The sequence below is a fragment of the Rhinolophus sinicus genome, chromosome 1, assembly GCF_057876585.1.
Source record: "Rhinolophus sinicus isolate RSI-liver-muscle chromosome 1, RSI-T2T, whole genome shotgun sequence".
Taxonomy (NCBI): domain Eukaryota; kingdom Metazoa; phylum Chordata; class Mammalia; order Chiroptera; family Rhinolophidae; genus Rhinolophus; species Rhinolophus sinicus.
The window spans coordinates 93,878,387-93,903,349 of NC_142501.1; the positions used below are offsets into that span (position 1 = coordinate 93,878,387).

At 47.1% G+C, this 24,963-nt stretch overlaps 1 protein-coding gene across 25 annotated transcripts in view; it reads right to left on the reverse strand.

Moving 5' to 3' along the window:
• Positions 1 to 24,963, reverse strand: part of MICAL3 (microtubule associated monooxygenase, calponin and LIM domain containing 3) — a 224,696-nt gene that overhangs the window by 113,239 nt on the left and 86,494 nt on the right. For all 25 annotated transcript variants that reach the window (XM_074325093.2, XM_074325111.2, XM_074325109.2 and 22 more), the window contains 10 exons: positions 19,069 to 19,410; positions 17,283 to 17,490; positions 12,976 to 13,092; positions 12,481 to 12,582; positions 11,489 to 11,644; positions 10,368 to 10,468; positions 7,957 to 8,214; positions 7,508 to 7,623; positions 6,464 to 6,590; positions 4,880 to 4,976 (listed from right to left, as the gene is read on the reverse strand). In XM_074325093.2, the coding sequence (XP_074181194.2) occupies positions 4,880 to 4,976; positions 6,464 to 6,590; positions 7,508 to 7,623; positions 7,957 to 8,214; positions 10,368 to 10,468; positions 11,489 to 11,644; positions 12,481 to 12,582; positions 12,976 to 13,092; positions 17,283 to 17,490; positions 19,069 to 19,332 (1,546 nt within the window). In that variant the 5' untranslated portion in view covers positions 19,333 to 19,410. The remainder of the gene's footprint in view (positions 1 to 4,879; positions 4,977 to 6,463; positions 6,591 to 7,507; positions 7,624 to 7,956; positions 8,215 to 10,367; positions 10,469 to 11,488; positions 11,645 to 12,480; positions 12,583 to 12,975; positions 13,093 to 17,282; positions 17,491 to 19,068; positions 19,411 to 24,963) is intronic.

The window sequence follows — 24,963 nt, forward strand, 5'->3', positions numbered from 1 at the left end:
AACCGAGAACTGTTCCCTGGACCAGCAATCTGCATTGATGGCCACAGGGGAAAGACTGTGACTGTGAAAGCTGTTTCCTTACCACTGGGTATAGGAAGGCTTCCCCCTCGTACCTACAAGGTTTATGTCTCCCCCGTTCCGGAGTATATTCTAGGGGTGGACGTGCTACATGGCCTCAGCTTACAGACATCGGTGGGAGAGTTCCATCTCCGGATCCGGGTGGTGAAAGTGGTGACACGCGGGCATGCTCACCACCCTCCTCAAGCGTTGCCACAGCCCTGGCGCGTGGTTACAGTGCGACAGTACCGCCTGCCAGGAGGACAGGAGGAGATCGGTCGTACAATATTGGAATTGGAGAAGGCACATATTGTGAGGCCAACGCACAGTCCCTTTAACTCCCCAGTATGGCCTGTCAAGAAGCCAGATGGGACCTGGCGAATGACTGTGGACTATAGGGAGTTAAATAAGGTGACGCCACCCTTGCACGCTGCAGTGCCTTCAATTCATGATTTAATGGATCGTCTGACTGTCCGCCTGGGGACATATCACTATGTAGTGGACTTGGCCAATGCTTTTTTCTCCATTGACATTGCACCCGAGTGTCAAGAGCAGTTTGCTTTTACGTGGGATGGGCGTCAGTGGACTTTTCAAGTCCTTCCGCAAGGATACTTGCACAGCCCCACTATCTGCCACGGGCTTGTGGCCCAGTGGGATCACCCATCCTCTGTGGCCTTGTTCCATTATGTTGATGACATTCTGTTAACCTCAGATTCTCTTTCTGATTTAGAGCAAGCAGCTCCCTCTCTTCTCCGCCACCTGAAGTCACGCGGCTGGGCGGTGAATGAGGAAAAGGTCCAAGGCCCTGGCTTATCCGTCAAGTTTTTGGGTGTTGTGTGGTCGGGTAAGACAAAGGTTATACCTGAGGCAATCATTGACAAAATACAAGCCTTTCCCCGGCCGACCAAGGTCTCCCAACTGCAGACGTATTTGGGTCTGCTAGGATATTGGCGGGCGTTTGTACCCCATTTAGCACAAATGGCAAGGCCCTTGTACAATATGATAAAAAAGGGGGCCTCATGGGATTGGACAGAGGCTATAGAGCAAGCCTTTGTTGCCACGAAACGGGCAGTGCAGCAGGCACAGGCTCTGCAAGTAGTGGACCCAGGCCGCCCATTTGAACTTGATGTTCACGTAACCCAAGAGGGGTACGGATGGGGCCTCTGGCAACGACAGGAGCGTCTCCGGTTGCCAGTGGGATTTTGGTCCCAATTATGGAAAGGAGCGGAGGTCCGCTACTCTCTAATAGAGAAACAGCTGGCTGCTGTGTATGCAGCCCTAGTGGCCACAGAAGCCATCACAGGAACGGCATGCGTGTTGGTTAGAACAACGTATCCTATCCAGGAGTGGGTCCGTACGTGGGCCCAGGGACCCAAAACGGGGGTGGCACAGACCACCACCCTCGCCAAGTGGGGTGCCTACTTGGAGCAACGTAGCAGCCTTAGTTCAAGCCCTTTGAGCACAGAGCTACAACAGGTCCTGGGGCCTATGGAGCTTGTAGCGCAGGCTGAGCCAAGTGCTCTGCCTAGAGGGGAGGACTTGGAGCCCTCGCCCTACAAAGAAGGACAGTCCCCAGTACCTGAGGATGCCTGGTTTACCAATGGTTCTAGCCGAGGGGCTGCAGCTGTTTGGACGGCTATTGGTGTGCAGCCCAAAACAGACACCATTTGGTTTGATACTGGGATGGGCCAGAGTAGCCAGTGGGCTGAATTACGGGCTGTGTGGATGGTGATCAGCCACGAGCCTGGGCCCCTAGTTATTTGCACTGACAGCTGGGCGGTGTTCCGGGGCCTAACGCTGTGGCTGCCTACATGGAAACACCAAAACTGGTTGGTGGGACACCGTCCACTGTGGGGTCAAGCCATGTGGCAGGACCTCTGGGACCTAGGGCAGAAAAAGGAGGTGACCTTAATGCATGTCACAGGTCACTCCCCCTTAGTGTCCCCAGGTAATGATGAAGCAGACGCCCTAGCACGGGTACGATGGTTAGAGCGGGCTCCTGCCACTGATGTGGCCCATTGGCTGCATAGGAAATTGCAGCACGCTGGAAGCCGAACCATGTGGCAGGTGAGCAGACGCTGGGGCCTGCCTTTGAAATGGCAGGAGATAGCAGATGCCTGCTATGACTGTGCCGTCTGTGCCCAGGACAGCCCCCAAAGGCGGAGGCTCCCCTGGGAGACACAGCAGATTACGCGAGGGAGGGTGCCCCTCACTCGCTGGCAAGTGGATTACATTGGACCCCTGCCTAAGGCCCGCAATGTGATATATGCATTTACAGCAGTGGACACTGCTACGGGGTTGATGTTTGCTTGGCCCTGTCCGGCTGTGGATCAGCGGCATACAGTGGTCGCCCTTACACGGCTGTGCGCCCTCTATGGGCGCCCCCAAGTCATTGAAAGTGACAGGGGTACCCATTTTACGGGGCAAGAAGTGCAGCGCTGTGCTGCCAGGATGGACGTGCAATGGTTGTTTCACACCCCGTACAATCCGCAAGCAGCTGGCATGATTGAACGTTATAATGGTCTTTTGAAGCAAGGTCTCTGGGTGTCAAAACACCCTCCCACGATGCGTGACTGGGCCTCGCGTCTATGGGACGTCCTGAGAGTCCTGAATGAGAGACCACGGAAGGGAGGGCCCGCGCCAGTAGAAGCTCTGCTACATCGAACGGCCGCTCCCATTCAATTACAAGTTACCACCAGTGAGACTCTGTTAAAGCCAGGCTACGGCAGAAATGGGAACATTTTGCTGCCAGCACCCACATGCTTGAAAGCAGGGGAACGGCAGCAATGGACTTGGCCCTGGCAGGTCAAAAGCCCCCACTGTCGGTGGTTGGGTCTGATAGCCCCATGGGGGGCCGGTTTGACTCATGATTTGCAAGTGACGCCAGGGGTGGTGGCTGAGTGGCCACTGCAAGTGTCTGTAGTATACGGATGATTTTGCAGGAAGCCTATGTGCTCTCACTATGGCCTATTATGGGGTCCCCTGTTCTGTTACATGTTGAAACAATGCAAGGGACCCCAAGCACTGCCATAAAGGTCTGCTACCACAAACCGGGAAAGGTGCCAGTGGCAGCGACCCTCCTTTCCCAAGACAAAAAGCTGGCATGTATCCTCCCAGATGGAAGGGATTTGCCATTGTTCGTTCCTAAGACTACTGTTTCTTTTCGTCCATAGGTGCCTGTAGGCTAATATGGCACAAGGACCCTCGTGGAAGACGCTTGTCACGTAGATTGTGAGGCGAGACCCTGTAGGGGTGGAGTGTGGGGACAAAGACCCGGAGAGCAGTTTCCAGGCTCTCAGCCTCACGTGGAAGAGTGCTGGCTTGGGTGGTAGATGGCCGTCAGCTGTGGCTGATTGGCCGTCAGCTGTAGCTGGTTAGCCAATTGGCCACTAATATAACTGCCATGGCTGCGCTGGGGAAGGGGAGTTGGTCGGTTGGCAGAAATGCGGACAGCAGGTCGCACGTCGGGTGACTCCAGCCTCCAGTGAGACTATAGTGGTATTACTCCCTGTGGGGACAAAGCCAGGAGTGCAGTTTCCAGGCTCTCGGCCTCATGTGGAAAGGTGCTGGCTCTGGTAGTAAACGGCCATCAACTGTGACTGCATGACCATCAGCTGTAGCTAGTTGGCCGTCAGCTGTAACCAGTGAGCCACTGGCCACTAATATAACTGCCGTGGCTACGCTAGCAGAAAATGGGGGCCAGCAAGAAGATGGTGGCTGAGCTAGCAAGAGCGGATTGCAGTTAGCATGGCGGATTGCAGCTAGCAAGTGGGATTGGTTGATTGGCAGAGAAGTGGATGGCAGATTGCACATGGTGTGGCTCCTGTTTCCTGTGTCTCCAACTGTCGTGCGGGAGACCCTGCTCGCTGCGCCATTTGTCGTGCAGGGAGGCCTGCGGGGTCTCAGCTCCCGCTCCCCACATAAAAACGCAGAATATGGTGAGGCCAAAAAGGAACACCCACGGAGCCATAGGTAGGGGAGTCATACCACTATGGTCTCACTGGAGGCTGGGTTCATTGGACGTGCGACCTGCTGTCGGTTTTTCTGCCAACTGACCAACGACTCTCCTCCACTCTCCTCGGCTCTGCTCCTCTTCTCGGCTCTCCTTGGCAATCCTCGGCTCTCCTCGGCCCTCCTCTATAGCTGCAGCAGTTATATTAGCGGCCAATTGGCTAACTGGCCACAGCTGACAGCCAACCAGCCTCAGCTGACGGCTATCTACTACCCGAGCCAGCACCCTTCCACGTGAGGCCGAGAGCCTGTAAACTACTTTCCGGGGCTCTGTCCCCACACCAATCCAGCCGCCAGCGAGAATATAGTGGTGTGACTCCCTTACCTATGGCTCCGTGGGTGTTCCTTTTTGGCCTTACCATGTTTTACGTTCTTATGTGGGGAGCAGGAACAGAGACCCCGCCTGACACCCTGCATGACACATGGCGCAGCAAGCAGGGTCTCTCGCATGATACTCCCCTACCTATGGCTCCGTGGGTGTTCCTTTTTGGCCTAGCCACATCCTGTGTTCTTATGTGGGGAGCGGGAGCTGAGACCCCCGCAGGCCGCCCTGCACGACAGTTTCTCAACCTCGGCATTACTGGTATTTTCGGCTGGGCGCTGATCTGTGCACTGTAGGTCAGCAGCTGTCCCCCAGTCATGACAACCAGAAATGTCTGCAGACACTACCAAATGGGCTGTGGGGGCCACGTCACCTCTGGCTAAGGACCGCTGCCCCGGCCTCACACAGCCCTGTGCACACTAAGAGCTCAGTGAATAATGAGGCTTCTCTGAAGGTTCCCTGCACTTCAGGGCCGTCACCAGAACTCACCATTGCGTGTCAACTTTGGAGTAGTTCGGGAATTCACCAAGTTCTCCATTTCCAGGTGGATATCTTTTGTTTCTCCAGTATCATATAAATGGCGCACCTGGCAGAGTTAAAAAGGTGTAAGGAAGGAAAATCAAACACCACGTACCAAATTCCTACCTGAGAGCAGTGACTCAGATGAAAGGCTGGGATCGTGGGTTGGGCATAGTTTAGACAGAGTTATGATGCTGACCTTTGAATCCTTTTTGGAATGTGGTGGGGTTATACATAAACAAATACATGTTAACTTCGAGAAGTAGTGCTAAAAATTAGCTACTCAGCCACAAAAGACCCTGACGGTCTCTGTTAGACCCTTTTTTAAAAAACGAGTCTACATTTTTATTGACAACAGATATAGTAAAGCGTGATGCATTTTTATATGTGAACACACCCATATAACTATAATCCAGATCCGCTTTAAAACATTCCAGCCAAGTAGTCAGTGTTCTGCTCCGAGCAGTGACCACTGTCCTAATTTCTGTCACCAAAGGATTAGCTTTGCTTGGTGTCTGAACTTCACATCAGTGAAATTATACAGCACATATTCTTTGTGTGTGGTTCCTTTTGTGCACTGTTAATGTCTCTCAGATCCACCCATATTGTTCAATGTGGCAATAGTTCAGTTTTTTCCATGACTATACATTCCATTGTATAACATCCCACAACTCTTTCATTCTACTGTGGATGGACGTTTGCTTGTTATGAATACAGCCTCATGAATAATATTTCATGTTGTTTGGTGCTCATGTGCACTCGTTTTGTTGGGTACACCGGGCCACGAGTGCTGCCCACTGGCAGCATGTGTCATAGCTACCTTATGAACTTACTACATACAAATACAGAGGGCCTAAAGGTATCAATTCAGGTAGAGAGTAAATAAAAAAATTACATAAAAACACAGGCAAATATGTTAAATGGGCTGCTTTCTAAAAACTGGTGGGGTCCTTGGGATGACTTTGTCCTGTATAATGTCATTCTCAATGTAGCAGTGAGGCTTCAGACAGTCTGACAAACATCTCAGTATAAAAAATGATCAATAAGATCTACTTGTAAAGAGTGATCCTGACTGTGAGTAGCAGGGATGATCACCTTCATTTTACAGAGGAAGAGGCTGAGATTCAGAGAAAGTGACATGACCTGTCCACTTAACAAGTGACCGGTAATAACGCAAGTAGAAGTCAAATTTCCCCTTTTCTCATTTTTTATTTTTTATTAGCTTCAGGTGTACATTCCTGACCAGTGAACAGAACAGGTACTCTTTCCCTACAATATGCAGTTTGAATTAGGGGCCCTGGGATAAAATCCTGGATGCATCATTTTTGTCACATTTGACATTCTGGCAAGTCATTCAACAATGCTCTGCCTCAGCTGCGCAATCTATTGATGGAAAACAGTACCTACTTCAGCCAACTCAGAGACATGTACTCGAATCTACTAGAAAGAAGTGTTGTATACGTGTTTTTTATTAATAGACACATTTTAATATTTCAGAGGTCTGATCAGTCTAAAAATAACCCAGATGGAGATCATTGACTAGAAGGTTCTTACCTGGCTTGGCCGGAGGAAGTTGACATTAATATTGGGATACCTGGTGACAGGATCTATGCTGTATTGGCTGAAGTTTTTACTCACATTCTCAGGGGTGGTCTGAGGCAGCAACCTATAAATGCTTTCCCTGCAATAACACACAGAAGTCTGCTCAGAGCAGTGACAAGCTCGATGTAACAAACACTCATCCTAGACCAGCTTCCTCCAGTCCTGTGGAAGGTCCGCCTTCCCAACCCACCAGCCCAGTGGTCCCGCAGGCACTGGCCTGCTTAGGACCAATGAGAACAGCAAGTACACTGCTGTGGGTAGGGTTTAGAAAAGCCTGTCTCTAATTTAAAAGGTAACTAATTTACTGTTTTGTTTTTTACAAGTTTGCCGATATTTAATTTTTAAGAGAATCACTTATGAAAAAAGAACTTCCACCAAATTTGCCCAGAGTAGCTTAAGTAACAGACTTAAAATGGTATCAACCACCCATTTCATCTAGGAAATCTTGTTTCTCTAGTTTTTCTGGTCAAGACATTTGTTCTTTATCAGAAAGCAAATCCTAGGACTCTTACCTCATTTGCAATAATCTGTTCAAAATATCTGACATTTGAGAGTTTGAGAAATGTTTACAGGCAGTTTGGTGTTTTCCTTTTAATTCAAAGTCACTTTTAACTTTTTCTCTTATTTTAGTATGTCCTGTATTACCACACTGATTTCATTAGTATAAGTGTTTTAAGAGGAATTAATGTACTGTTTTCATGCACTTGTTTACGTGACTGTCATAAGGAAATCAGACACCATCCTCTGATGGTGTACAAACATTCAGATACCATTTGTCAGAGACAAATTTAGTTTGGAAAGGGATAAGAGAAGAACACTTAGATTAGATAATCTTTAAGTCTCTATGATTTCTTGAATAAATATCTCTTAAATATGAAAATATCTAACGAAGAAAGGAAGAGAAAGAGAAGGAAGGACCTGTGCTCTGCTTGAGGAGCACACCGCTCGTCTCACTCCTAGTTTCTCACAAAAGGGACCCTGGCCACTTTCCGTTACCTCTCTGCCAGGACTTCCAAGGGGCTTGTTCCTAGAGACCAACTTCGTACCATCCAGGCAGAGTCCATAGCAGCTAGAAAGCCCCGGGCGATTCCTGTTCCCATTGGCCAAAAAGGCTATCAAGGAGATATAAAACAGAATTAAAATAAATTATTTTAAAAGAGGGAAACTAAGGAACTAATGAAGAGTTTGCTGTTGAAAGTAGTTTTGGGCTACTGTTCAGATACTGCACTTCTCTGCTTCACAAACTGGTAGAGGGCCAAGTCACAGAAGTTCCAGCAGTTCCAGCCCTACTCAACAAGTCTGGGCTTCGGTGGCCTGTAACCCTCCTTCCTTCCCGGCATAACTCCTAGAGGGAGTTCAGCTACGCCGTGCAACGCTGTAGACACTACCTCCGCAACCCAAGTACTCATACTTGTTCCCAATTACTATTACGTGCTGCCACTCACCTCTAGGAGGCTATCGCCAACCAGAGCCACTAGTAATTGGTGTCCATTCTGCTCCCGCACCAAGGCTGCATTCTCAGAGGCGTACATACATGTGAAGTCGAACATGGCCACGTCGGGCTGCCCATAGTGATTGATGGCAAAATCCAGAGATGGCAGCTGCTGCTGGGTGGAGAAGTCGGCCGCCTCCCTGGCGTAGTTCAGCAGTGCCTCCTGGTCCACGTTCTCCCGGGACAGCAAGAGCTCTGTGTCGGCGTAGTCCTGTCTCCAGAGGGAAGAGGCTCCATGGAAAAGCCCGGACGAGCCTAGCCGCCCAGAGCCACACTACCGTGTCAGACATGACAGGTTTCACAGCCTTCCCCTTTCCCAAAAGTGGTTTCATGTTCCAAAATAATGCTTTTACACAAATTAAACAGGAAAAGGGGAGGCCGTCTGTAGAAGTGCCCAGGCTTTGCTACCTACACACAGTCCTGGCTTTTCCATTTACTTGGAGCAAGTCATACTTCATTGATCCCATGCAATCTACCTCACAGGGTTGTTCTGAATATCAAATAAAAGAATTTCTCTGATGGCACTTGGTAAACTGAAAAAGCACTTTATGGATTCTGTTATTATCAGCCACCACTATCTTCTGGGTAGCGAACAGCTTTTAGCAGCTGGGACCACCAGAAACTTCGGGCCTTGCATAACTCAGTCAACCTAAGGGAAGAACCCAAAGCTTCAGTGCCAAAAAGATGTGGAGGGAAGAGCAATAGCAGAAGGGGACTGGGAGGAAACATATTCAAAATGGAATGGAAGTTAAAAACAGTAAGAAGGTTATGAACGGCTCCGCAGCACTCCACCAACAAAGAAAACAATGATGAGAGAAAAGGGGCTTTCCACGTAACGCAATGAAAACTTCCTTCTCTGTTTTGGAGGTTTCTGGCAGACAGAGCCAAGCCTTCACTGTCCTGAAGTGGGGCCTATGGTTTCCAAGTGTCCCTAATGGCACTCTCAGCCAACATTACAAGGTGCTGGAAGCCAAACACAAACACTCAAGTTGGTCTTCGAAACAGTGTTCAGCATTAAGTAAGTGGCCACAATGGATTTTGTATTTAGCAACATACACAGAACACCTGGTCAATACCCTCTTAAAAAAAATAAATAAAATGGAAAAGTAAATCAGGTTTTGGCATTCCAGGTTGTTCCTACGTAATTTCAACTGATACCCATAGTTCTGCCTAAGATGGCAGATCTAAGCCTTCACTTGGTCCCAAGGCATTCCAACGGGCTCGCTGGCTATTTCTTACTGACAAAGAAGCCGACCAGATCCATCTTGTTTATGCTCGGGCAGAGTGGGCTGCACACATGCTCAGTCCTGTTTCTCCGTACACACAGGAAGGAGCACGAGGCTGAGAAGGAGATTCCAGGTCACAAGTGGAAAGGGGGCTGTGCTGCAGACCAACTCATCAGCTCACCCCCAACACGGCTCTCAGAGGAGGCTCCAGTGTAACTGACACTAAAGTGACTGCATTCATTATCATCCTGTAGAGACAAAGGATGCCCTGAAACCCAGCGCTGAGTCTGTGGTGGGAAATGCACAGGCCCGAATCAGCACACCTGGGGCCTGTCCCCCCGTCTTATCACGTGGGCACAGTAACTCTCATATTGAGACCAAATGAGACTTAAGAAATTCTCCTTCAGGAACTGTCTACCCTGTGGTCTTCTGATTTCATATTCAGATCATGATATCAGGGAATGTCACACAATTAGTCACCTGGGAACAACGCGGAGCTGGATCTCGCTAAGGATAAACAAGAAGTCCTTACAGGTGGGTTATGTAGAGGTCTAAATACACCCTGACCCAGTCAGTGTTCCCTGGACCACAGACAGCCGTATCTGCAGTAAAACCAAAACCATTCTCAGGCTCCCATAAACACCAATTACTGCTCCTTGGTCAAACTCCCTTCCCTCTAGCACCTCTTTCCAAAAGACGACCTATTAACCAACCAAAATTGGTCATATCAGAATTCTCTAGAATCATAAACCAAATCACCTGAATTAAACTGAATATTTATTCATGAAATGATATCTGGGATTTGCTTTGGAACATTCCAGTGGCAGGCGTGGGGAGTGGGCTGGCTACCTACGGAACAATATTGGCTATGTGTTGATAATTGTTAAAGCTAGATAATGGGCACACGGGGTTCATTATACTATTCTTTCTACCTTTGTTTACATTTGAAAGTTTCCCTAATAACAGTTTTTCTTTTTTAAGTTTAACAAAAACATTAGAGTACATGTTACCAGAAGATGAGTTAGGGGCTCATTTTCATTCCCTTGCAGGAAAAACTCATCAGACAATACAATTCCTTCTCTTGGTGATCATACTAACCAGAACATAAAAACAGGTTTGAAAGAAACCCATGACTCACGTGCAGTATAACACCTTTGTCCAGTAAGCTCTGCTTTTTGGCCGTCATAACGAAGTAGTGTGTGTCGTCTTTGTAGTAGACAATGTTCTCCAAATCGATACCTGCAGCCGGGAAACAAAAGTGTGTGTGTAAGGGTTTGCTGAGGTGAAAATGCATCAGGGAAGCCAGAAAGATTGCCCATGGGCGCAGAGACCAGCTGGAAGATTCCAGGCAGCGAAAGGGAAAAGTGAAAGGATGTCTGGGCCCAGATTCTTACTTCCTACACATTCGGCTTATAAAAAGAGGGGAAATGTGTTTATCCTGCACTGCTCTATAATTCACTTGACACCCTAAGTTATCCTATAAACAATGATCAACAGGAAGCAGAAATATAATGATGGGAAGAAAAAGAAAGGTTAACTTCTTAGTAAGGAGGTCTGGGCTAATGATCCGGTTAAGTTTCTTTTACAGTCATCAAGGCAACCGGAGGAACCTCCTACAACAGGACAGGCAACTGGATGTCTGGAAGCAGAGAGTGAACTATTGATTCTTTTTAATTCAATTAATCTAAAAAAAAAAAAAAAAAAGATGTAATAGAAGTAGATCTTGTTCTAGAAAACAGAGAATTGGGATTTGGTGCACATTTTTGTTGCATCAAATGATCTAAGTGAATCTATTCAGAAGCTATCATATAACAATCTCATTCCTGTCTAGCACATGCTTTACTTCTAGACCAAACAGGAAGAAGACTACACACTCAGTGCCTCAAGTCAGGTTCTCAATGAACCGGCAAACCACCAACAGCTCACTGCATCAAACATCATCACTTAAGAGTCACAGTGTAGAGGAAGGGGTTGGAGAAGAGCTGGTGGAAGGCAGAATGAACACTTAAAAACAAAGAAATAAAAATCGAACCCAGAATAGCCCAGTCCCTGTAATGAGGATAAAGAACACCAGAGTAGGAAACAGTGACATGGAGAGCTTATGCTCAGGAAAAACATAGGAGTGAAGAAAGAGGAGAGGGGTAAACAACATGGCAGTCACACCAGTGACCAGCCACTCCACCTAACCGTCCAGGAGAAAACACGTTAAGTGGTTATTTAAATTTCTATCTTTACTGCTTTCAAGTCATCGACACCAACCTGTGGCTTCCCTCAGCTCCTGGAAAAATTTTTGGTTGAATATAAAAGCCACACCACTGATCTCCTCCACTTTGGCTTCGGCTGTTGTATTTCGGTTAATAAAATTTGCTGTGATGGCAATGGCCAGTTTGCCACGAAATTCTTTCCGACGAAATCCTGGATGGAAAGAAATTTTCAGAAGTGGCAACAGCTGGCTAGAGAGGAAGGAAGATCACTTCAAACAGGAGGGGGTGTTGATAACATCAGGGAATGTGGGGGATGGAAACCAATAGGAAAATTTTAGGGTAGCTCTTCTCTATCTGAAACTAAGGTATTTACCCACCAAAGAATATACGCCGTTTCCCCGAAAATAAGACCTAGCCGGACAATAAGCTCTAATCTAATGCGTCTTTTGAAGCAAAAATTAATATAAGACCCAGTCTTATAGTAAAATAAGACCCAGCATTACATTACATTACATTATAAAGACCCGGTCTTATTTTACTTACAGTAATACTTATTTTCCTATAAGTAAAATAAGACCGGGTCTTATATTAATTTTTGCTCCAAATGATGCATTAGAGCTGATTGTCCAGCTAGGTCTTATTTTCAGGGAAACATGGTAACAATCCAGAAAGAAGTCAAAGTCTCTCACATACTAATGAACAATTTGAAATCTGACCAGAATATTACTCAGTACTAGGGACTGAATTTAAAAAAAAAAAGGGGGAGGGGGGAGAATCCACCTGTTTATTAAAGTAAGATTTAATCCTGCAGTGCCAACTGGTCAAAGCACAGCTTGTCTACTAGCACCCTTACAGGAGTGCCCTGCAAGAAGTACCCAAGTACCAGCTGGCTGGGGAGGCTGGGGCCTGCCACTTGAGCAGAGTAGGTGGCACACATATGCACAGTCTTAGGAGTGTGGTTTCTGACAACATAAAACTCATCTCAGGGTTTGAGAAGGTCACCCCCTTCACTCTCCTATGGACCAGGCAAAGCGCATTGACCAGTACCTTCCAAGGTGTTCCTACGGCCATCCCCTCCGATGATCACTTCGAATTCATACTCTGATACGGGATGTGTTTTGGGGCGCACCAGTGCCCGCCAACCTATCCCTGTGGACCAAAGTCAAAATGAAGGTCACTGTCCAGACCACATTTATACAGCGAAGACATTTCTAGATATCCAGGTAGGCAGACTCCAAGCCAAAAACACTAGGTATAAAAGCATGGGGTACAAACCACAGAATGGTCCTGATGAAGGCTCACAAAGGGACATGCCCACCAAACGATTTTCTATAATCAATACAAGTGCCTGTGATGTTTAATATTATGCCCAAGGCATCCATTAAGCCAAGGTTCCTCAGGAGATATGGCTGTACAAACAGAAGCCCCTTTAACTAGTTCTGAAAACAACTGCAGACTCCTATAGTTTTCTACCTTGATCTCATTCTTCCTCACTCATCCAACACCCTTTTATCCCTCCTCCCTTTGTCCAGTCCAACTCACGTTCATTTTCTTGGTCCTCAGGAGGGTGTACGAGTCCTTGGAATTCCACATTGACATGGATTTCAATGCCTAGGATCAAGGCTACTTTCAAAAGTATTAGTTGAAGCTGACGGATACCTGGGTAAACAAAAACATTACACTAGTGAGGGGGCACTGAAGAGAGGACGGTCAGCAGTCATTGCTCGGGTTCCCACCTGTCCTCTTACGTGGGTGGGGTTTATCCAGATTCCCAAAGCTCCTGTAACAGGAGACGTTTTCCTTCTTTTTAAATTTAACTTATTGGGGTGACAAAGGTTAGTAAAATTACATAGGTTTCAAGTGTATAATTCTGTAATACATCATCTACCGTATTGCTCCGAAAATAAGACCGGGTCTTATATTCATTTTTGCTCCAAAAGATGCATTAGGGCTTATTTTCAAGGGATGTCCTATTTTTTTCATGAACAATCTACATTTATTCATTTATTCATGTACAAAAATATACATTTATTCAAATACAGTCATGTCATCTTCTTCTGGAACATCGTCATAACTCTCCAAACCCCGAATTCCGGCTTGAATTTCTTGCGACTCCGTTTCCTGTAGCACCATTGGCCCCAATCTCTCATGTCCAGCAATAGAGCTCTCCTTAAATGAGCACTTCTTGTCCATGTAGCCTGCTCGTAGTGCATTGGCAACACAGCTGTCAGTGATTTTATCCCATGATTTCTTCACCCGTCATGACCTCTTGCAGGCTAGGCTTCATGAAGTTTCCTCGCTGGTATCTCTCCGTTCTATTTTCAATGTAGTCATTGATTTCCATGCGCAAATGGTCTTTGAATGGCTAGTTTATTGTAATACCAAGAGTCTGGAGATAGGCAGTCATTCCTGCGGGAATCATTATTTGATCTATTCTTCTCTATGCAAGGAAGTTCTTCATGTCTTTAGCGCAGTGAGTTCTGGCTAAATCCCAGACTAACAGACCTCTTTGTCCCCCTCGCAAAACAAGTGGCAGCACTAAATCGACCCACTTCCTTATAACTGCTTGTGTGCACTAGGCTTTTTTGGTTTCAAGAACATAAATGCCTGAAACACGTTCAACCTTGTCTTTCTTGCCCTTAGTGATGATTAGAGGTGGGGCTTTCTTTCCATCCAGACAAATTGCCAAAATACAGGTAATACGTGCACTTTCATAATCAGTGGAGGGAATGTAGATTGACGAGGCACCCCTCCGATGAAATGTCGTTTGAGATCCTTGGCCCATAAACACTGCTGTTTCATCCACAGCAATCATGTTGGAGAGCTGGTATTTAGAAAAGTCAATGCCATCAACAAAGGACATGAATGTAAGTGCACGTTTAATAACTTCAGTATCTTCCAGCTTGAACAGTGTTGTTGATCTTAGAAATAGTTCATATCGCTGAAAGAAGCCATCCAGCCAGTGTTGTGATGCTTTGAATTCCTCGGATATTTCTAACTGTGGTGCCATTGCAAAGGCAAATGCTTGAATATTAGCCCTGCGCACAACCAAAGCCTTTGCTCTCCTGTCAGCAATCCATTCACCATGATGTCTTCCAGCTCAGGAAATAATGGTTGCCGACCTGATCCATACTTGCGCTTCTTAGCATTTCCCTCGTCCACCTGTTGACTGAGGTTATCGTATTCTTCTTGCCATTTTTGGACCATTCGGAGATCCAACTTCTTTTTGCTGAAAGTCGTAAGGTTCTTGCCCCGGGAGTCCTCCACGATTCCTTTCTTGTGCTCGATGGAATAGCTCTTTCTTTTGCGCTCATCTTGTCTGAGGGTCAAAATATTATTCCCTTTAAATCTACCATTAAATCAAGTGTTAGCTGAAGACTTACGAGACAGGAGTGGTAACAAAAATGATGACAGTTAATGATGGTACACACAAAAGCGACGAAAAATTGCAGCCACCAAAATTCAGAAAACGTTTATTTCACATGAGTGCATTAATGTACGTCCGTTACAACATACGACGTACTGAATTATGAAGATTCATATTAGACACAACCATGCCCGTTCGTTATCAAGTGCGCACATTACTCGTGCATTGTGTGTACTCCGATTGGTCATTCGGCAGTAAGTCTCGAGTTCATCTGTTTACACAGGCATTTACCTCTCATCCAAAGGCCCTGCTTGGGTATTTACAAATACTTAATTATAATTTACAGTATCATTTATTTTAAGTATTAATGTTAATATTATTTATATTTAATTATATATTAATATCATTTTATAATTCAATACGTCCATTGTGTGTTGCAACGGACGTACTAAATGTGTCCATCTGGCTGACAATCTTAACTGGGGCTTATTTTTGGGGTAGGGCTTATATTATGAACATCCTGAAAAATCATGCGAGGGCTTATTTTCTGGTTAGGTCTTATTTTGGGGGAAATACAGTATATATCACACTGTGTGTTCACCACCCAGAGTCAGTTCTCCTTCCATCACCATATATTTGATCCCCTTTACCCTTTTCTACCATCTTCCTCCCCCCTTACCCTCTGGTAACCACTAAACTGTTGTCTGTGTCTATGAGTTTTTGTTTGTTTGTTTGTCTTGTTCATTTGTTGCTTTCAGTTTTACTAACAATGGTCACCCCAATAAACTTTAATTAAAAATAAAATAAACATAAAGTACCTAGAACAAACAAACAAAAAAGAACAGGAGTTATTTTCCAAGCTACGGTCCACAGCTTCCTTCTTTCTTAAGGGCAAGAAATGTTCTAGAGACACACACAAAGTCACTTCCTTCTTTGGGTGAGGTGTTCAAAACAAAAAGCTCTGATATAACATGAGATTGTCGCCAACAGGAGACACCCCTTCCCCCTGATTCTGTTAGACACAAGATTATTTAGCAGAATCTACAATCTTTACAGGACATGGCAGTTACCAGAGGAGGCAGAAGACATGCGGCCTGTTTGACCCACAGGGGCTGTACTACCCCGAGGGCCCCACAGCATTCCTCTTCCATCCTCACCTCACTGATCCTCACATCCTTCTGAGGTGGGAGGGGAAACCGCGGTGCAAGCGTAGCAGTCTCTTACCACTTACCCTCCCACCACTGGTCTACAATTGCAGAAAGTAAGTCTCAAAATTATGGAAAATCTTGCTCATTATCATAGTAAGATTTATTTACTTAATATCCAGTACGTACCTACCAGGTACCAGACATGGCAGCAGCCCCATGTCACTGAGATAAAAATCTAGTCCCTGGTGAAGGACAAATCTTGCCACATACAAGGCAGACAAATCCACCAAATTGATGACCTGTGGGCCTCTTACCTATAGCCTGTGACTAATCTGCTAGGAGTACATGCAAACCCCCTCTAAGTGACTCAGTTATTCTCCACAGTTTACCACAACCCACCCCCTTCTAGTCACATATGCAAAGACTCATTAAATCCCGTGTGAGCATACATTTTATATTTGCAGACTGTGTTCCCAGATGCTGTACACACTGCAGCCTGGCAGACGGGCAGAGCACGACCCTGCCAGTGTGGTGTGGCAGCTGTGGCCAGTGTTTACAAACTGGTACAGCTGCTTCGAGCAGCCAGAAGTTCAGCAGTTGAATGTATTTACAGGACACATCTGGATGCGCTCAGAATAAAAGCTCCTTGATAAGCTTCCCTGGAATCATTAATGATGGTCATACACAAGACTCCAACTTCATAATGTAGACACAGTTTTCACAAGCACAGTCATGAAAACAAAACCACTGTCTGCATGAAACTGGATTTACTCCACAGGATCTTAGAAAAGCACAGGCCCAGGCTGAGTTTGGGGACAACAGGACTATAGCAAGAGCCACCTAGGCTGCAGACCTAAGAAGCACCTCACCAAAGGAACAGCATTACTGACCTGCCATTCACCAAACTATACCTGTGGCTTCCCTAGAACTGTGTTCCCACAGCATTCTGCTTCTATGTCAGGAGAGCACCTTTCGTATCACGTTAGACAGCTGCATCCCTGGGCTTCCTCCACTGGACGCAGAGCTACCACGGCCATGTTTCTCAGCCCGGCCCACTGCCGACCCCACCACTGCAAGTGCTCAGAAAGGATCCGAGACCTAACTTAGAAATCCCTAAGTTAAGTGTCGTGTAGCTAAGCATCACAGGCGACAGAACCACTGCATAGTAGGGGTTCTGGCTCCAAGCAGAGTGTGTCTCCTACACAACAGATACTAGTGATATCAGATTAAACTGCATTGTGGAGTATGAATTCCTCAGATAATCTGCCCGTCTCTTACTGAACAAGGAGGTAGGATATGGGGTGGGGTCCTGCAGGAGAACGGGCTTTACTCACTAATGTGGTCGATGGCTCCAGCACAGAACTTGCCGTAGAATTTCTTGGCCCCCAGACCTCGCAGGTCATGGATGGTGAATGGCCAGAGGTGCAAGACGTTGTTGCGGGAGAAGGCATCTCGTTTCTCGATAACGACCACCTTGGCTCCCAGCAAGGATAAGTCGATGGCTGTGCGAAGACCACAGGGCCCAGCTCCAATGATGAGACACTGAAAAACACGGCTGCTATCAGGGCAAAGGCAACACCTCTTGAGAAAGCTCACATTTCTATAAAGTTTCATGATCTCATGACCAGCATTCCAAAGCCCCCTGAGAGGGCGGCTCTCCCCACTACCAAGAAACCTTCAAACTCATCTGAGGCAGAGCAGAGCACTGCAATGGCTCGAAAGAAAGCTGGTGGCTGCCACGGACAGAGGAGACTCTCGAATGTCAGTGCTGGACGTAAACACTATAGATGGGCAACATACTTAAATGGGTCATTGTTTCAACAAACGATTTAAAAAATCACATGTCGTCTTTCATCATCAGGAGAGGACCTTTCAGAAGGTTTCTAAGACAAGCAGATTTCTGTCCAAGGAGATATCGATTATTAAATACGTAGCCCAGGCAATCTGAGAGTCCTGGAATGGATCTTCCACTCAAGTGATTCCAGGAGGCAAGTTTCAAGGGCCAGAGTTTCATGTGCTGAAAAGAATTCTAAAATCACATCTTCAGACTGAAAGTCCAGGAAAATGATCCTGAATATCCATATTCTAGAGAAGTACTCAGTTAAACAGACAAAATTTAACTGTTTGCACTGCATGTGTGGAAGGAAAAAAGACATACATGTTTCTGGTTTGGGATTCCTTTTATTCTTAATAAAATTCTAGAACTCATTCATAAAAGTCATGCCTTTGAATTTCTTAAATTTTGATGATGAATATCTAACCAAATGCAAATCCACTGGAGGTGGGTTTCTAGGTACCCACACAGGGAAAATTAAAGCTCATAAAAGAACATTAAGGACAGTCATTAAGTCATTTGCAACTTTGTTTCCCTGTTAGCTTTTTCTCCCAGAAGGAAGAAAAGAAGGAAATGCATTGTTCCTTCTCCACTTCCTCACTCCTACCCTCCAAAAGGGACTGAACATCTCAGGTATTTGCCAAGGCCGACTTGTTTCCTGGAAATACCGTTTCTACAGACTGGGAAGAAACCAAAAGAAGTAATTTGGTTCATGAGGCCCTTGTTTAACAAAACAGGCCTTTGGGATATGGATGAAAAGACGCCTGAGGCCTATGGCCAACTTGCCAAGGGGCCATATACTCCTATACCTGAGCCGTGAGAGTATGGAATGAAGACTGTAAAGCGACAGGCCAAGCATGAAGCAGCCATGTTTAATGAGGAAACTCTGGTCCTTCAATGAGGGCCTGGCTGCTTCTCTAAGTAACCTGCATCCTCCTAAACGTGTGAGATTCTAAACAGAGCCTCAGCAAAACCAGAGTCACTACACCACTTGACTTCAGGGTTGTTCTTAAACAGCTGAAACCCCGAAGGTTCTATACGTGAACACAGGAAATAAGAACCAGGTCAGGCACACAAGGCAGTCAAGTCAACAGAAATGATGGGTCCACATACCGCCAGCAGGTATCGGCTTCCTTTACTGGATCGTGGCTCCACTCGGCCTGCTTCTCACATAGTTACCTCTGCCCAATCCTTTTTTCTTGGCCTGCCTATGCTCAAAACCTTTTCTCTTCTGGTTAAATCCTTAGCTCAGTGATGCCGGGGCCTGAGGGCGGCCAAAGCCTTACCTTGGTATTGGTGCATGCTTTTCCCTTCTTGTAGTCTTTGTGGCTGCCCCGTTTGTCCAGCTTTGCCCAGAGGGCTTTGGCTTTCCAGTAGTTGAGCTTGGACTTGAGCTTGTGATAAAAGGAGCGATAGTCCTTGGGCTTCAGTTCCAGGTGGTCACAGAGCTCTTGGAAGGCCCTGAGGGTGCCCTTGCAGGTGGTGGCCTGCACAAACCGGTCAAAGAGGGCATGTGCTCGAGTCATCGTCTCATTCTTACTCTCCTCCATGCTCCCCCACTCTCAGCACCTCCCTGACAAAGGGGGCAGTGGGACGGCTGCTGGTCCACCTGACACTGTCACATTAATCTAACAAAAAGAAAGAAAACAGAACGGTTAGCAAATCCAAATTTGTACCTATAAACATATATATTTTTTTTAATTGGGGAAGGGGAACAGCACTTTATTGGGGAACAGTGTGTACTTCCAGGACTTTTTTCCAAGTCAAGTTGTTGTCCATTCAATCTTAGTTGTGGAGGGTGCCATTCAGCTTCAAGTTGCTGTCATTTCAGTCTTGGTTGTGGAGGGCACAGCTCAGCTCCAGGTTCAGTTGCCGTTGCTAGTTGCAGGGGGCGCAGCCCACCGTCCCTTATGGGAGTCGAACTGGCAACCTTGTGGTTGAGAGGATGTGCTCCAACCAACTGAACCATCTGGGAGCTCAGTGGCAGCTCAGCTCAAGGTGCCGTGTTCAATCTTAGTTGCGGGGGGCGGAGCCCACCATCCCTCGTGGGAGTCAAGGAGTAGAACCAGCAACCTCTGGTTGAAAGCCCGTGCACCAACCAACTGAGCCACCTGGCCACCTGGGAGCTAAGCGGCAGCTCATTGACTTCATTCTAGTTGCGGAGGGCGCAGCTCGCTGGCCCATGTGGGAATCGAACTGGCGACTCGGCATTAGGAGCATGGAGCTCCAACCACCTGAACCACCGGGCCAGCCCCCTATAAACATTTTTGAGGACACATAACTTTTTCAAAGTGGAGTCCCTAAATGTTCCAGCCATTCATTCAACAAACATATAATGCATACCTCCAGGCACTGCGACACTGGGGTGGCAAGGAGCCGACAGTGTTTGCTTTCCAGGATCTTGCAGTTCAGTGGGTGAGACAGACTCATAAACAGAATGTTAAATGTACTATGCCAAGTATCATTAGTAAGAGAGGCACAGGGGTTTACGAATACAGAGGGAGAGCCCCTTAGAGGTGACGGCTGAGTCTTTTAGGATACATAAGTGTCAGCAGGCAGGAAAGAAGCATAGGCCGTGAGAAAGGATGTAAAACAGGAAGGCTTGTGAGTGACTTACAGGTGAGTCAAGAATGACCCTCAGGTTTCCAGTGTAGGCCACTGAGTAAATGGTGACACCAGGCCCATGGATTAAAACAAAAGAACTCATTTATGAGGGTGGGGTGGTGAGTTCCCATGGGACCCATTACCCATACTGCCTTGGTCGAGGTGCGGGTATGAATCTGAAGCTTGGGGGAACAGCTCTGGGACTTGTGGACTTGTAAAGAGCTGGCAGAAAAAGACGAACTCTCTTTAGAAGATGATGAGACACCGAGGAGGGAGGGGTGAAGAGAAGCAAAGGGCGGTTCCACAGCTGTCTAAAATGCACCATGTTCAGAAAAGTGTCTCAAGCAGCAGGGACTTAGGGCTGAAAAGCCCTGCCGCTGCGTATGTGGCACAATGTCATAGCCGTCCCACTTTGCCACAGACACATCTGACAACAATGACCAGGTCTGCACCTTCCCCTTACCAAAAACACCCACACACCCACTCTCCTGCGTCTGTTGGGAAGAAGCTCTGAGACGGGAGATGGCTCCTTACGTGCTCTTTTACCCACATGCGCCCCGGGTCTGCATCACTTCTGTACCACGTTTTACTTTTATCATCACTACTTAGACTTATTATTGGGAGGTAGGAAGTGAAGGTCCAAAGACCAAAACTAAACGACAGGAACAACAGAGAGGGAAGGCAGGGAGGTAAGACGAGCAGTGACATTGCTCTGAGCTGTGTATGCCAGATACTGGTGCTGTGACCATGAAGAAGTCACTTGATGTCACTAGGCCTGGGTTTTCCCTCATGTGAGTCAAGGTTAGACTGGGCAAGCTCTAAAACTCTCTCCCAATTCTCAAGTTCCGAGTCTCGTGCTGAGAAAGTCCTCACGATCCCAGTGCTCATGCCACAATGTCCATCATAGGCTGTCCCTAGCCTACCACTAGTGTGACCAGCAGGACTGCCCTGAACTCTGTTCTAAGAGGAGTGATTTACTGTTGGAGATGGAGACAGATGGAGGAAGGGAGTTCAGGAGTTGAAGCAAGAAGTACCCACAACTTAGTGAACCCACTCATGGGAGGAGCCACGAAACTGCATGTGCTAACGATACCCGTTCTTGGGGGCCAGGTACCAAGTTCCAGACCGTGGGCATGGGGAGAGGCCCCTTCTGTCCTGCAGCTCTTACAGTGGGCAGGCCACTGAGTGGCAGAATCCTCCTTTGTGAAGGAGAAATGACATTCTGCTTCTCTCCACACCTCACCACGATGTTATACAGTTAAACCAAATCAACTGGAGGTGAGTCTTATGTTTCATGAGAGAAAGTAATAATTAACTGCAAGGAATTGCCATTCCCCCGTTTTCTGTCAACAGACACACACTCTTCACGGACTGTGGAGGCCAAGTCAAAGATGGTCATTCTTTACCCAAAACACACTGACGTGCTTCTCTCAAATGGGTCACTTACTCAGCTACCCCTCCTGGCTTTGGATATAAAAATTACGCTACTTAAGAAACACAGCTTGTTCCAATATCCACGTGGCCAAGAGTCCGATGAGAAATGGAATTAACTGGAAATAATGTTCAGTTTTTTCCCCTAAATAAAAGTTTTCCTAGGTAGCAGTAAGCAGCAAGGGAAATATTTTTAAGTTCCTAAAGAGAACCCACTCTTTTTCTTACAAGCCAAGACTTATCTTAGAAATGATAGTCAAAGATGGTTGTAAGGCAGAAAAAAACAGATGTGTTTATGCAAAGGCAGACGAAAGGACTAAACACACAGGTCCCGGAGTGCTTGCTCCGCCAGGGTCCTCAGTGGGGACACTGTGGCTTTAGCCACTGTCCGACAAACGGAGAGCCGAGCAGTCTGTGAGCTGGCCCTGCGTGCCTACTGTGCGGGCAATGCTAAGGCCACCGGAGTCACAGCTTGTGCAAAGCTCTAAACACACCTGGTCTGATTTCTCTGCCCTGTGTGGAGAAGAAGATGATTTTTCTTTGTTCATAAACAGCAGCCACGTTCCACTCCTTGCCAGGATTTGAGGCACTCAGTACCATAATTTTCTTGCTAAAACCAACACACGAAAGATCCTGAACATGTATTTCTAAAAGCATTTCCATGTCATAACGTGTGCCTTGCGCCCACACCTCCAGAAAGGAATCTCAGGCTTTGGTGTTCCAGAAGAATTGCGCTGTGCTGGCTAGCTTAACAACCATTTGGTGGCTGTGGTCCACTCTGCCTGAAATAAAGAGCTGCTAACCACCATGGGCAACTTCCAAGTCCAAGCCCACAGAATACCTCAACTAACAAATGGCCCTAACTCTCTGTCGACAGAAAACACTTTCAAATGAACAGGGTGTAGCCGCAGCTCCCACACAGCTGCAGAGGGCCTGCTTCCAAGCGGTAGGCAAGTATTAAGTGCCCAGCTGAAGGGATTCTGACCTGCAGGTCACTAATGACAACAGATAAATCGAGGTAAGTTGGTTCCTGGAACAATGTGACAGGCACCCAAGGTAAGGCTACACAAGATTAATTCCCCGGGGCTGCCTCACTTTTCCTACTTTGCAAGCCAAATGACCGCAGCAGGAAGACACTGTGACAGGGCTCCAGGATGTTCGGTAGCTCTGCCAGCCTCCTCCAGTCTCTTTAGCAACAGGACTCAGCCGCATTCTGGTTCCCTGAGCAGCTGGGAGAATACAGAAGGGCCCTTCCAGTTACTGCCCTCCCTCCCTTCTTTCCCGAAGGCCAAACCCAGATCACACCCGTCTTGGGCCACCCCTGTGGACGCTGCATCCCAGTATCCTGGGAAAGGCGACTTTCATAATCACAGGAACCTAGAGATCAGGAAACCTGGCCAGAAGTGGCCAGAAAAGCCCAGGTGTGGAAGGAAGGGGTACGGGAAGTGAGGAGCCTATGGAGGGAAGAGGAAGAGGAGGTGATGCCAGGTTTCATGGGCATCGGAGCAATTTCTGCCAGTTGACAACATCCTGCATGCTCTGCCCCGCGGCAGCTGCCTGCTGACTCAGAAGCCTTGCACACCCCTTGGCTGCAGAGGAAAGTGCTGGAGACCGCCTGTGAAGTACACGTAGGAGCGCAGTTCATGTTTCTATTTACAAGAGTACAGCGTCAGTCGTCACTGACTCATTGTTGGCTACGAGAACACTCAATGTCTAGATCTTAGAGTAGGTAGGTAGTTATTTGAGGGGTAGCGAAGAATTATCTTGAAAAATAGAAAAAGGAAACAAGACAACAAAGTAAGAACTATACTTCCAGAGAATGAAACCAGAGCTGAGCTGAGTTAATTGTCTCCCTAGCACTGCACCATTAATATACCAGCAAATCTGAATCTTATAAAGAAATCTATGAATGCTCCTTTCCCAGCCTAGTCAGCCAGAGGTGTGACTTGTTTATTAAACAGACTTTAGAAGCAGACACATAGGAAGCATATTTTGGAATGTCACTGGGAAGAAACTTAGACGAAAAATACTTCAGATTATAGATTCCTTCGTGTTTTGCCTCAGAAACAAGGCCTGCTCAGGCCACTATCATCTGTGGATTGGAACAATGGGGCCCTCGGCTGGGGAAGGGCTGACTGAATCCGACCACCTGGCAGTGAGACTCCTTGTCACCTGGAACTGCTTCTCAGCTCCTGTACCAATGGCGTCTTCCATGTCTCTCACAGCCCTCAGATCAAGTTCTCGGTACCTGGGAAACAAGCCCACAACAGTAAGGAAGGCAGTTTTCCTCATGTATTCTTGTTTCTGGCATATTCCATCCACAGTTCTTTTCTGACTTTCCATGCTATTTAGCACCTAACTGACACTCAGCAGGAGCGGAGGAAACAGTAAGCCAGCCCCACCCTCACCACCACGCCCCTTCCCATCTGGAGCTGCTTCTCATGTGCACCTGCCAATCCACCAGGACCAGAGCTGCCTGAGGGGACCAGATCTTTGTAGCTGTAACCTGACCTGCAGTGGAAATGCACTAGATTTCTGGGACGTTGATGAGGGGACAGTCCCCTCATGGGATTGTGTATGGGAGCCTGGCAGCTCCATCCTGGAAGGACGAGTCCTAGGGAGAAGCACTGGCCGTGGCCTGCGTGGCTGGGGGAGGTGGAGGAGAATGGGATAGATGTTACAGAGGAGATTTCTAATGTGCTACCAAAAAGTGGTATCAACAATGACACAGTCAGCCTGGGCAGGGAGTGACATTCTAAGAAGAGCAACTAGCAAGACTGTAGCACATTTCGACTGTGAGGGGGTCTGAAAAGAGACGGGACTAGGTCGGCCATGGGCTCTCTCCCAAGTCTCCAGTTCTGAGAGACGCTGCTATGACCCTAACCCCTTTGTCATCTCGTCTCTAACTTTTTGTTTTTCTCTCTTTGCTAACAACCTGTTTCTTCAGGAAAAGCCAGTAAGAACACATACACAGCGGAGAAATGCGTGGTTGTCACACAAACACCAGAAAGTCCAAGTCAGAGCCAAACACAGGGAACACAATGGCTGGTGCCGGGGAAACCAGAGAAACAAGGACGCGAGAAGGACAAGGCCGAGGCCCAGTGTCACAGTTTCCTCATCTGTGCAATGAAATCAGCCACCAAACC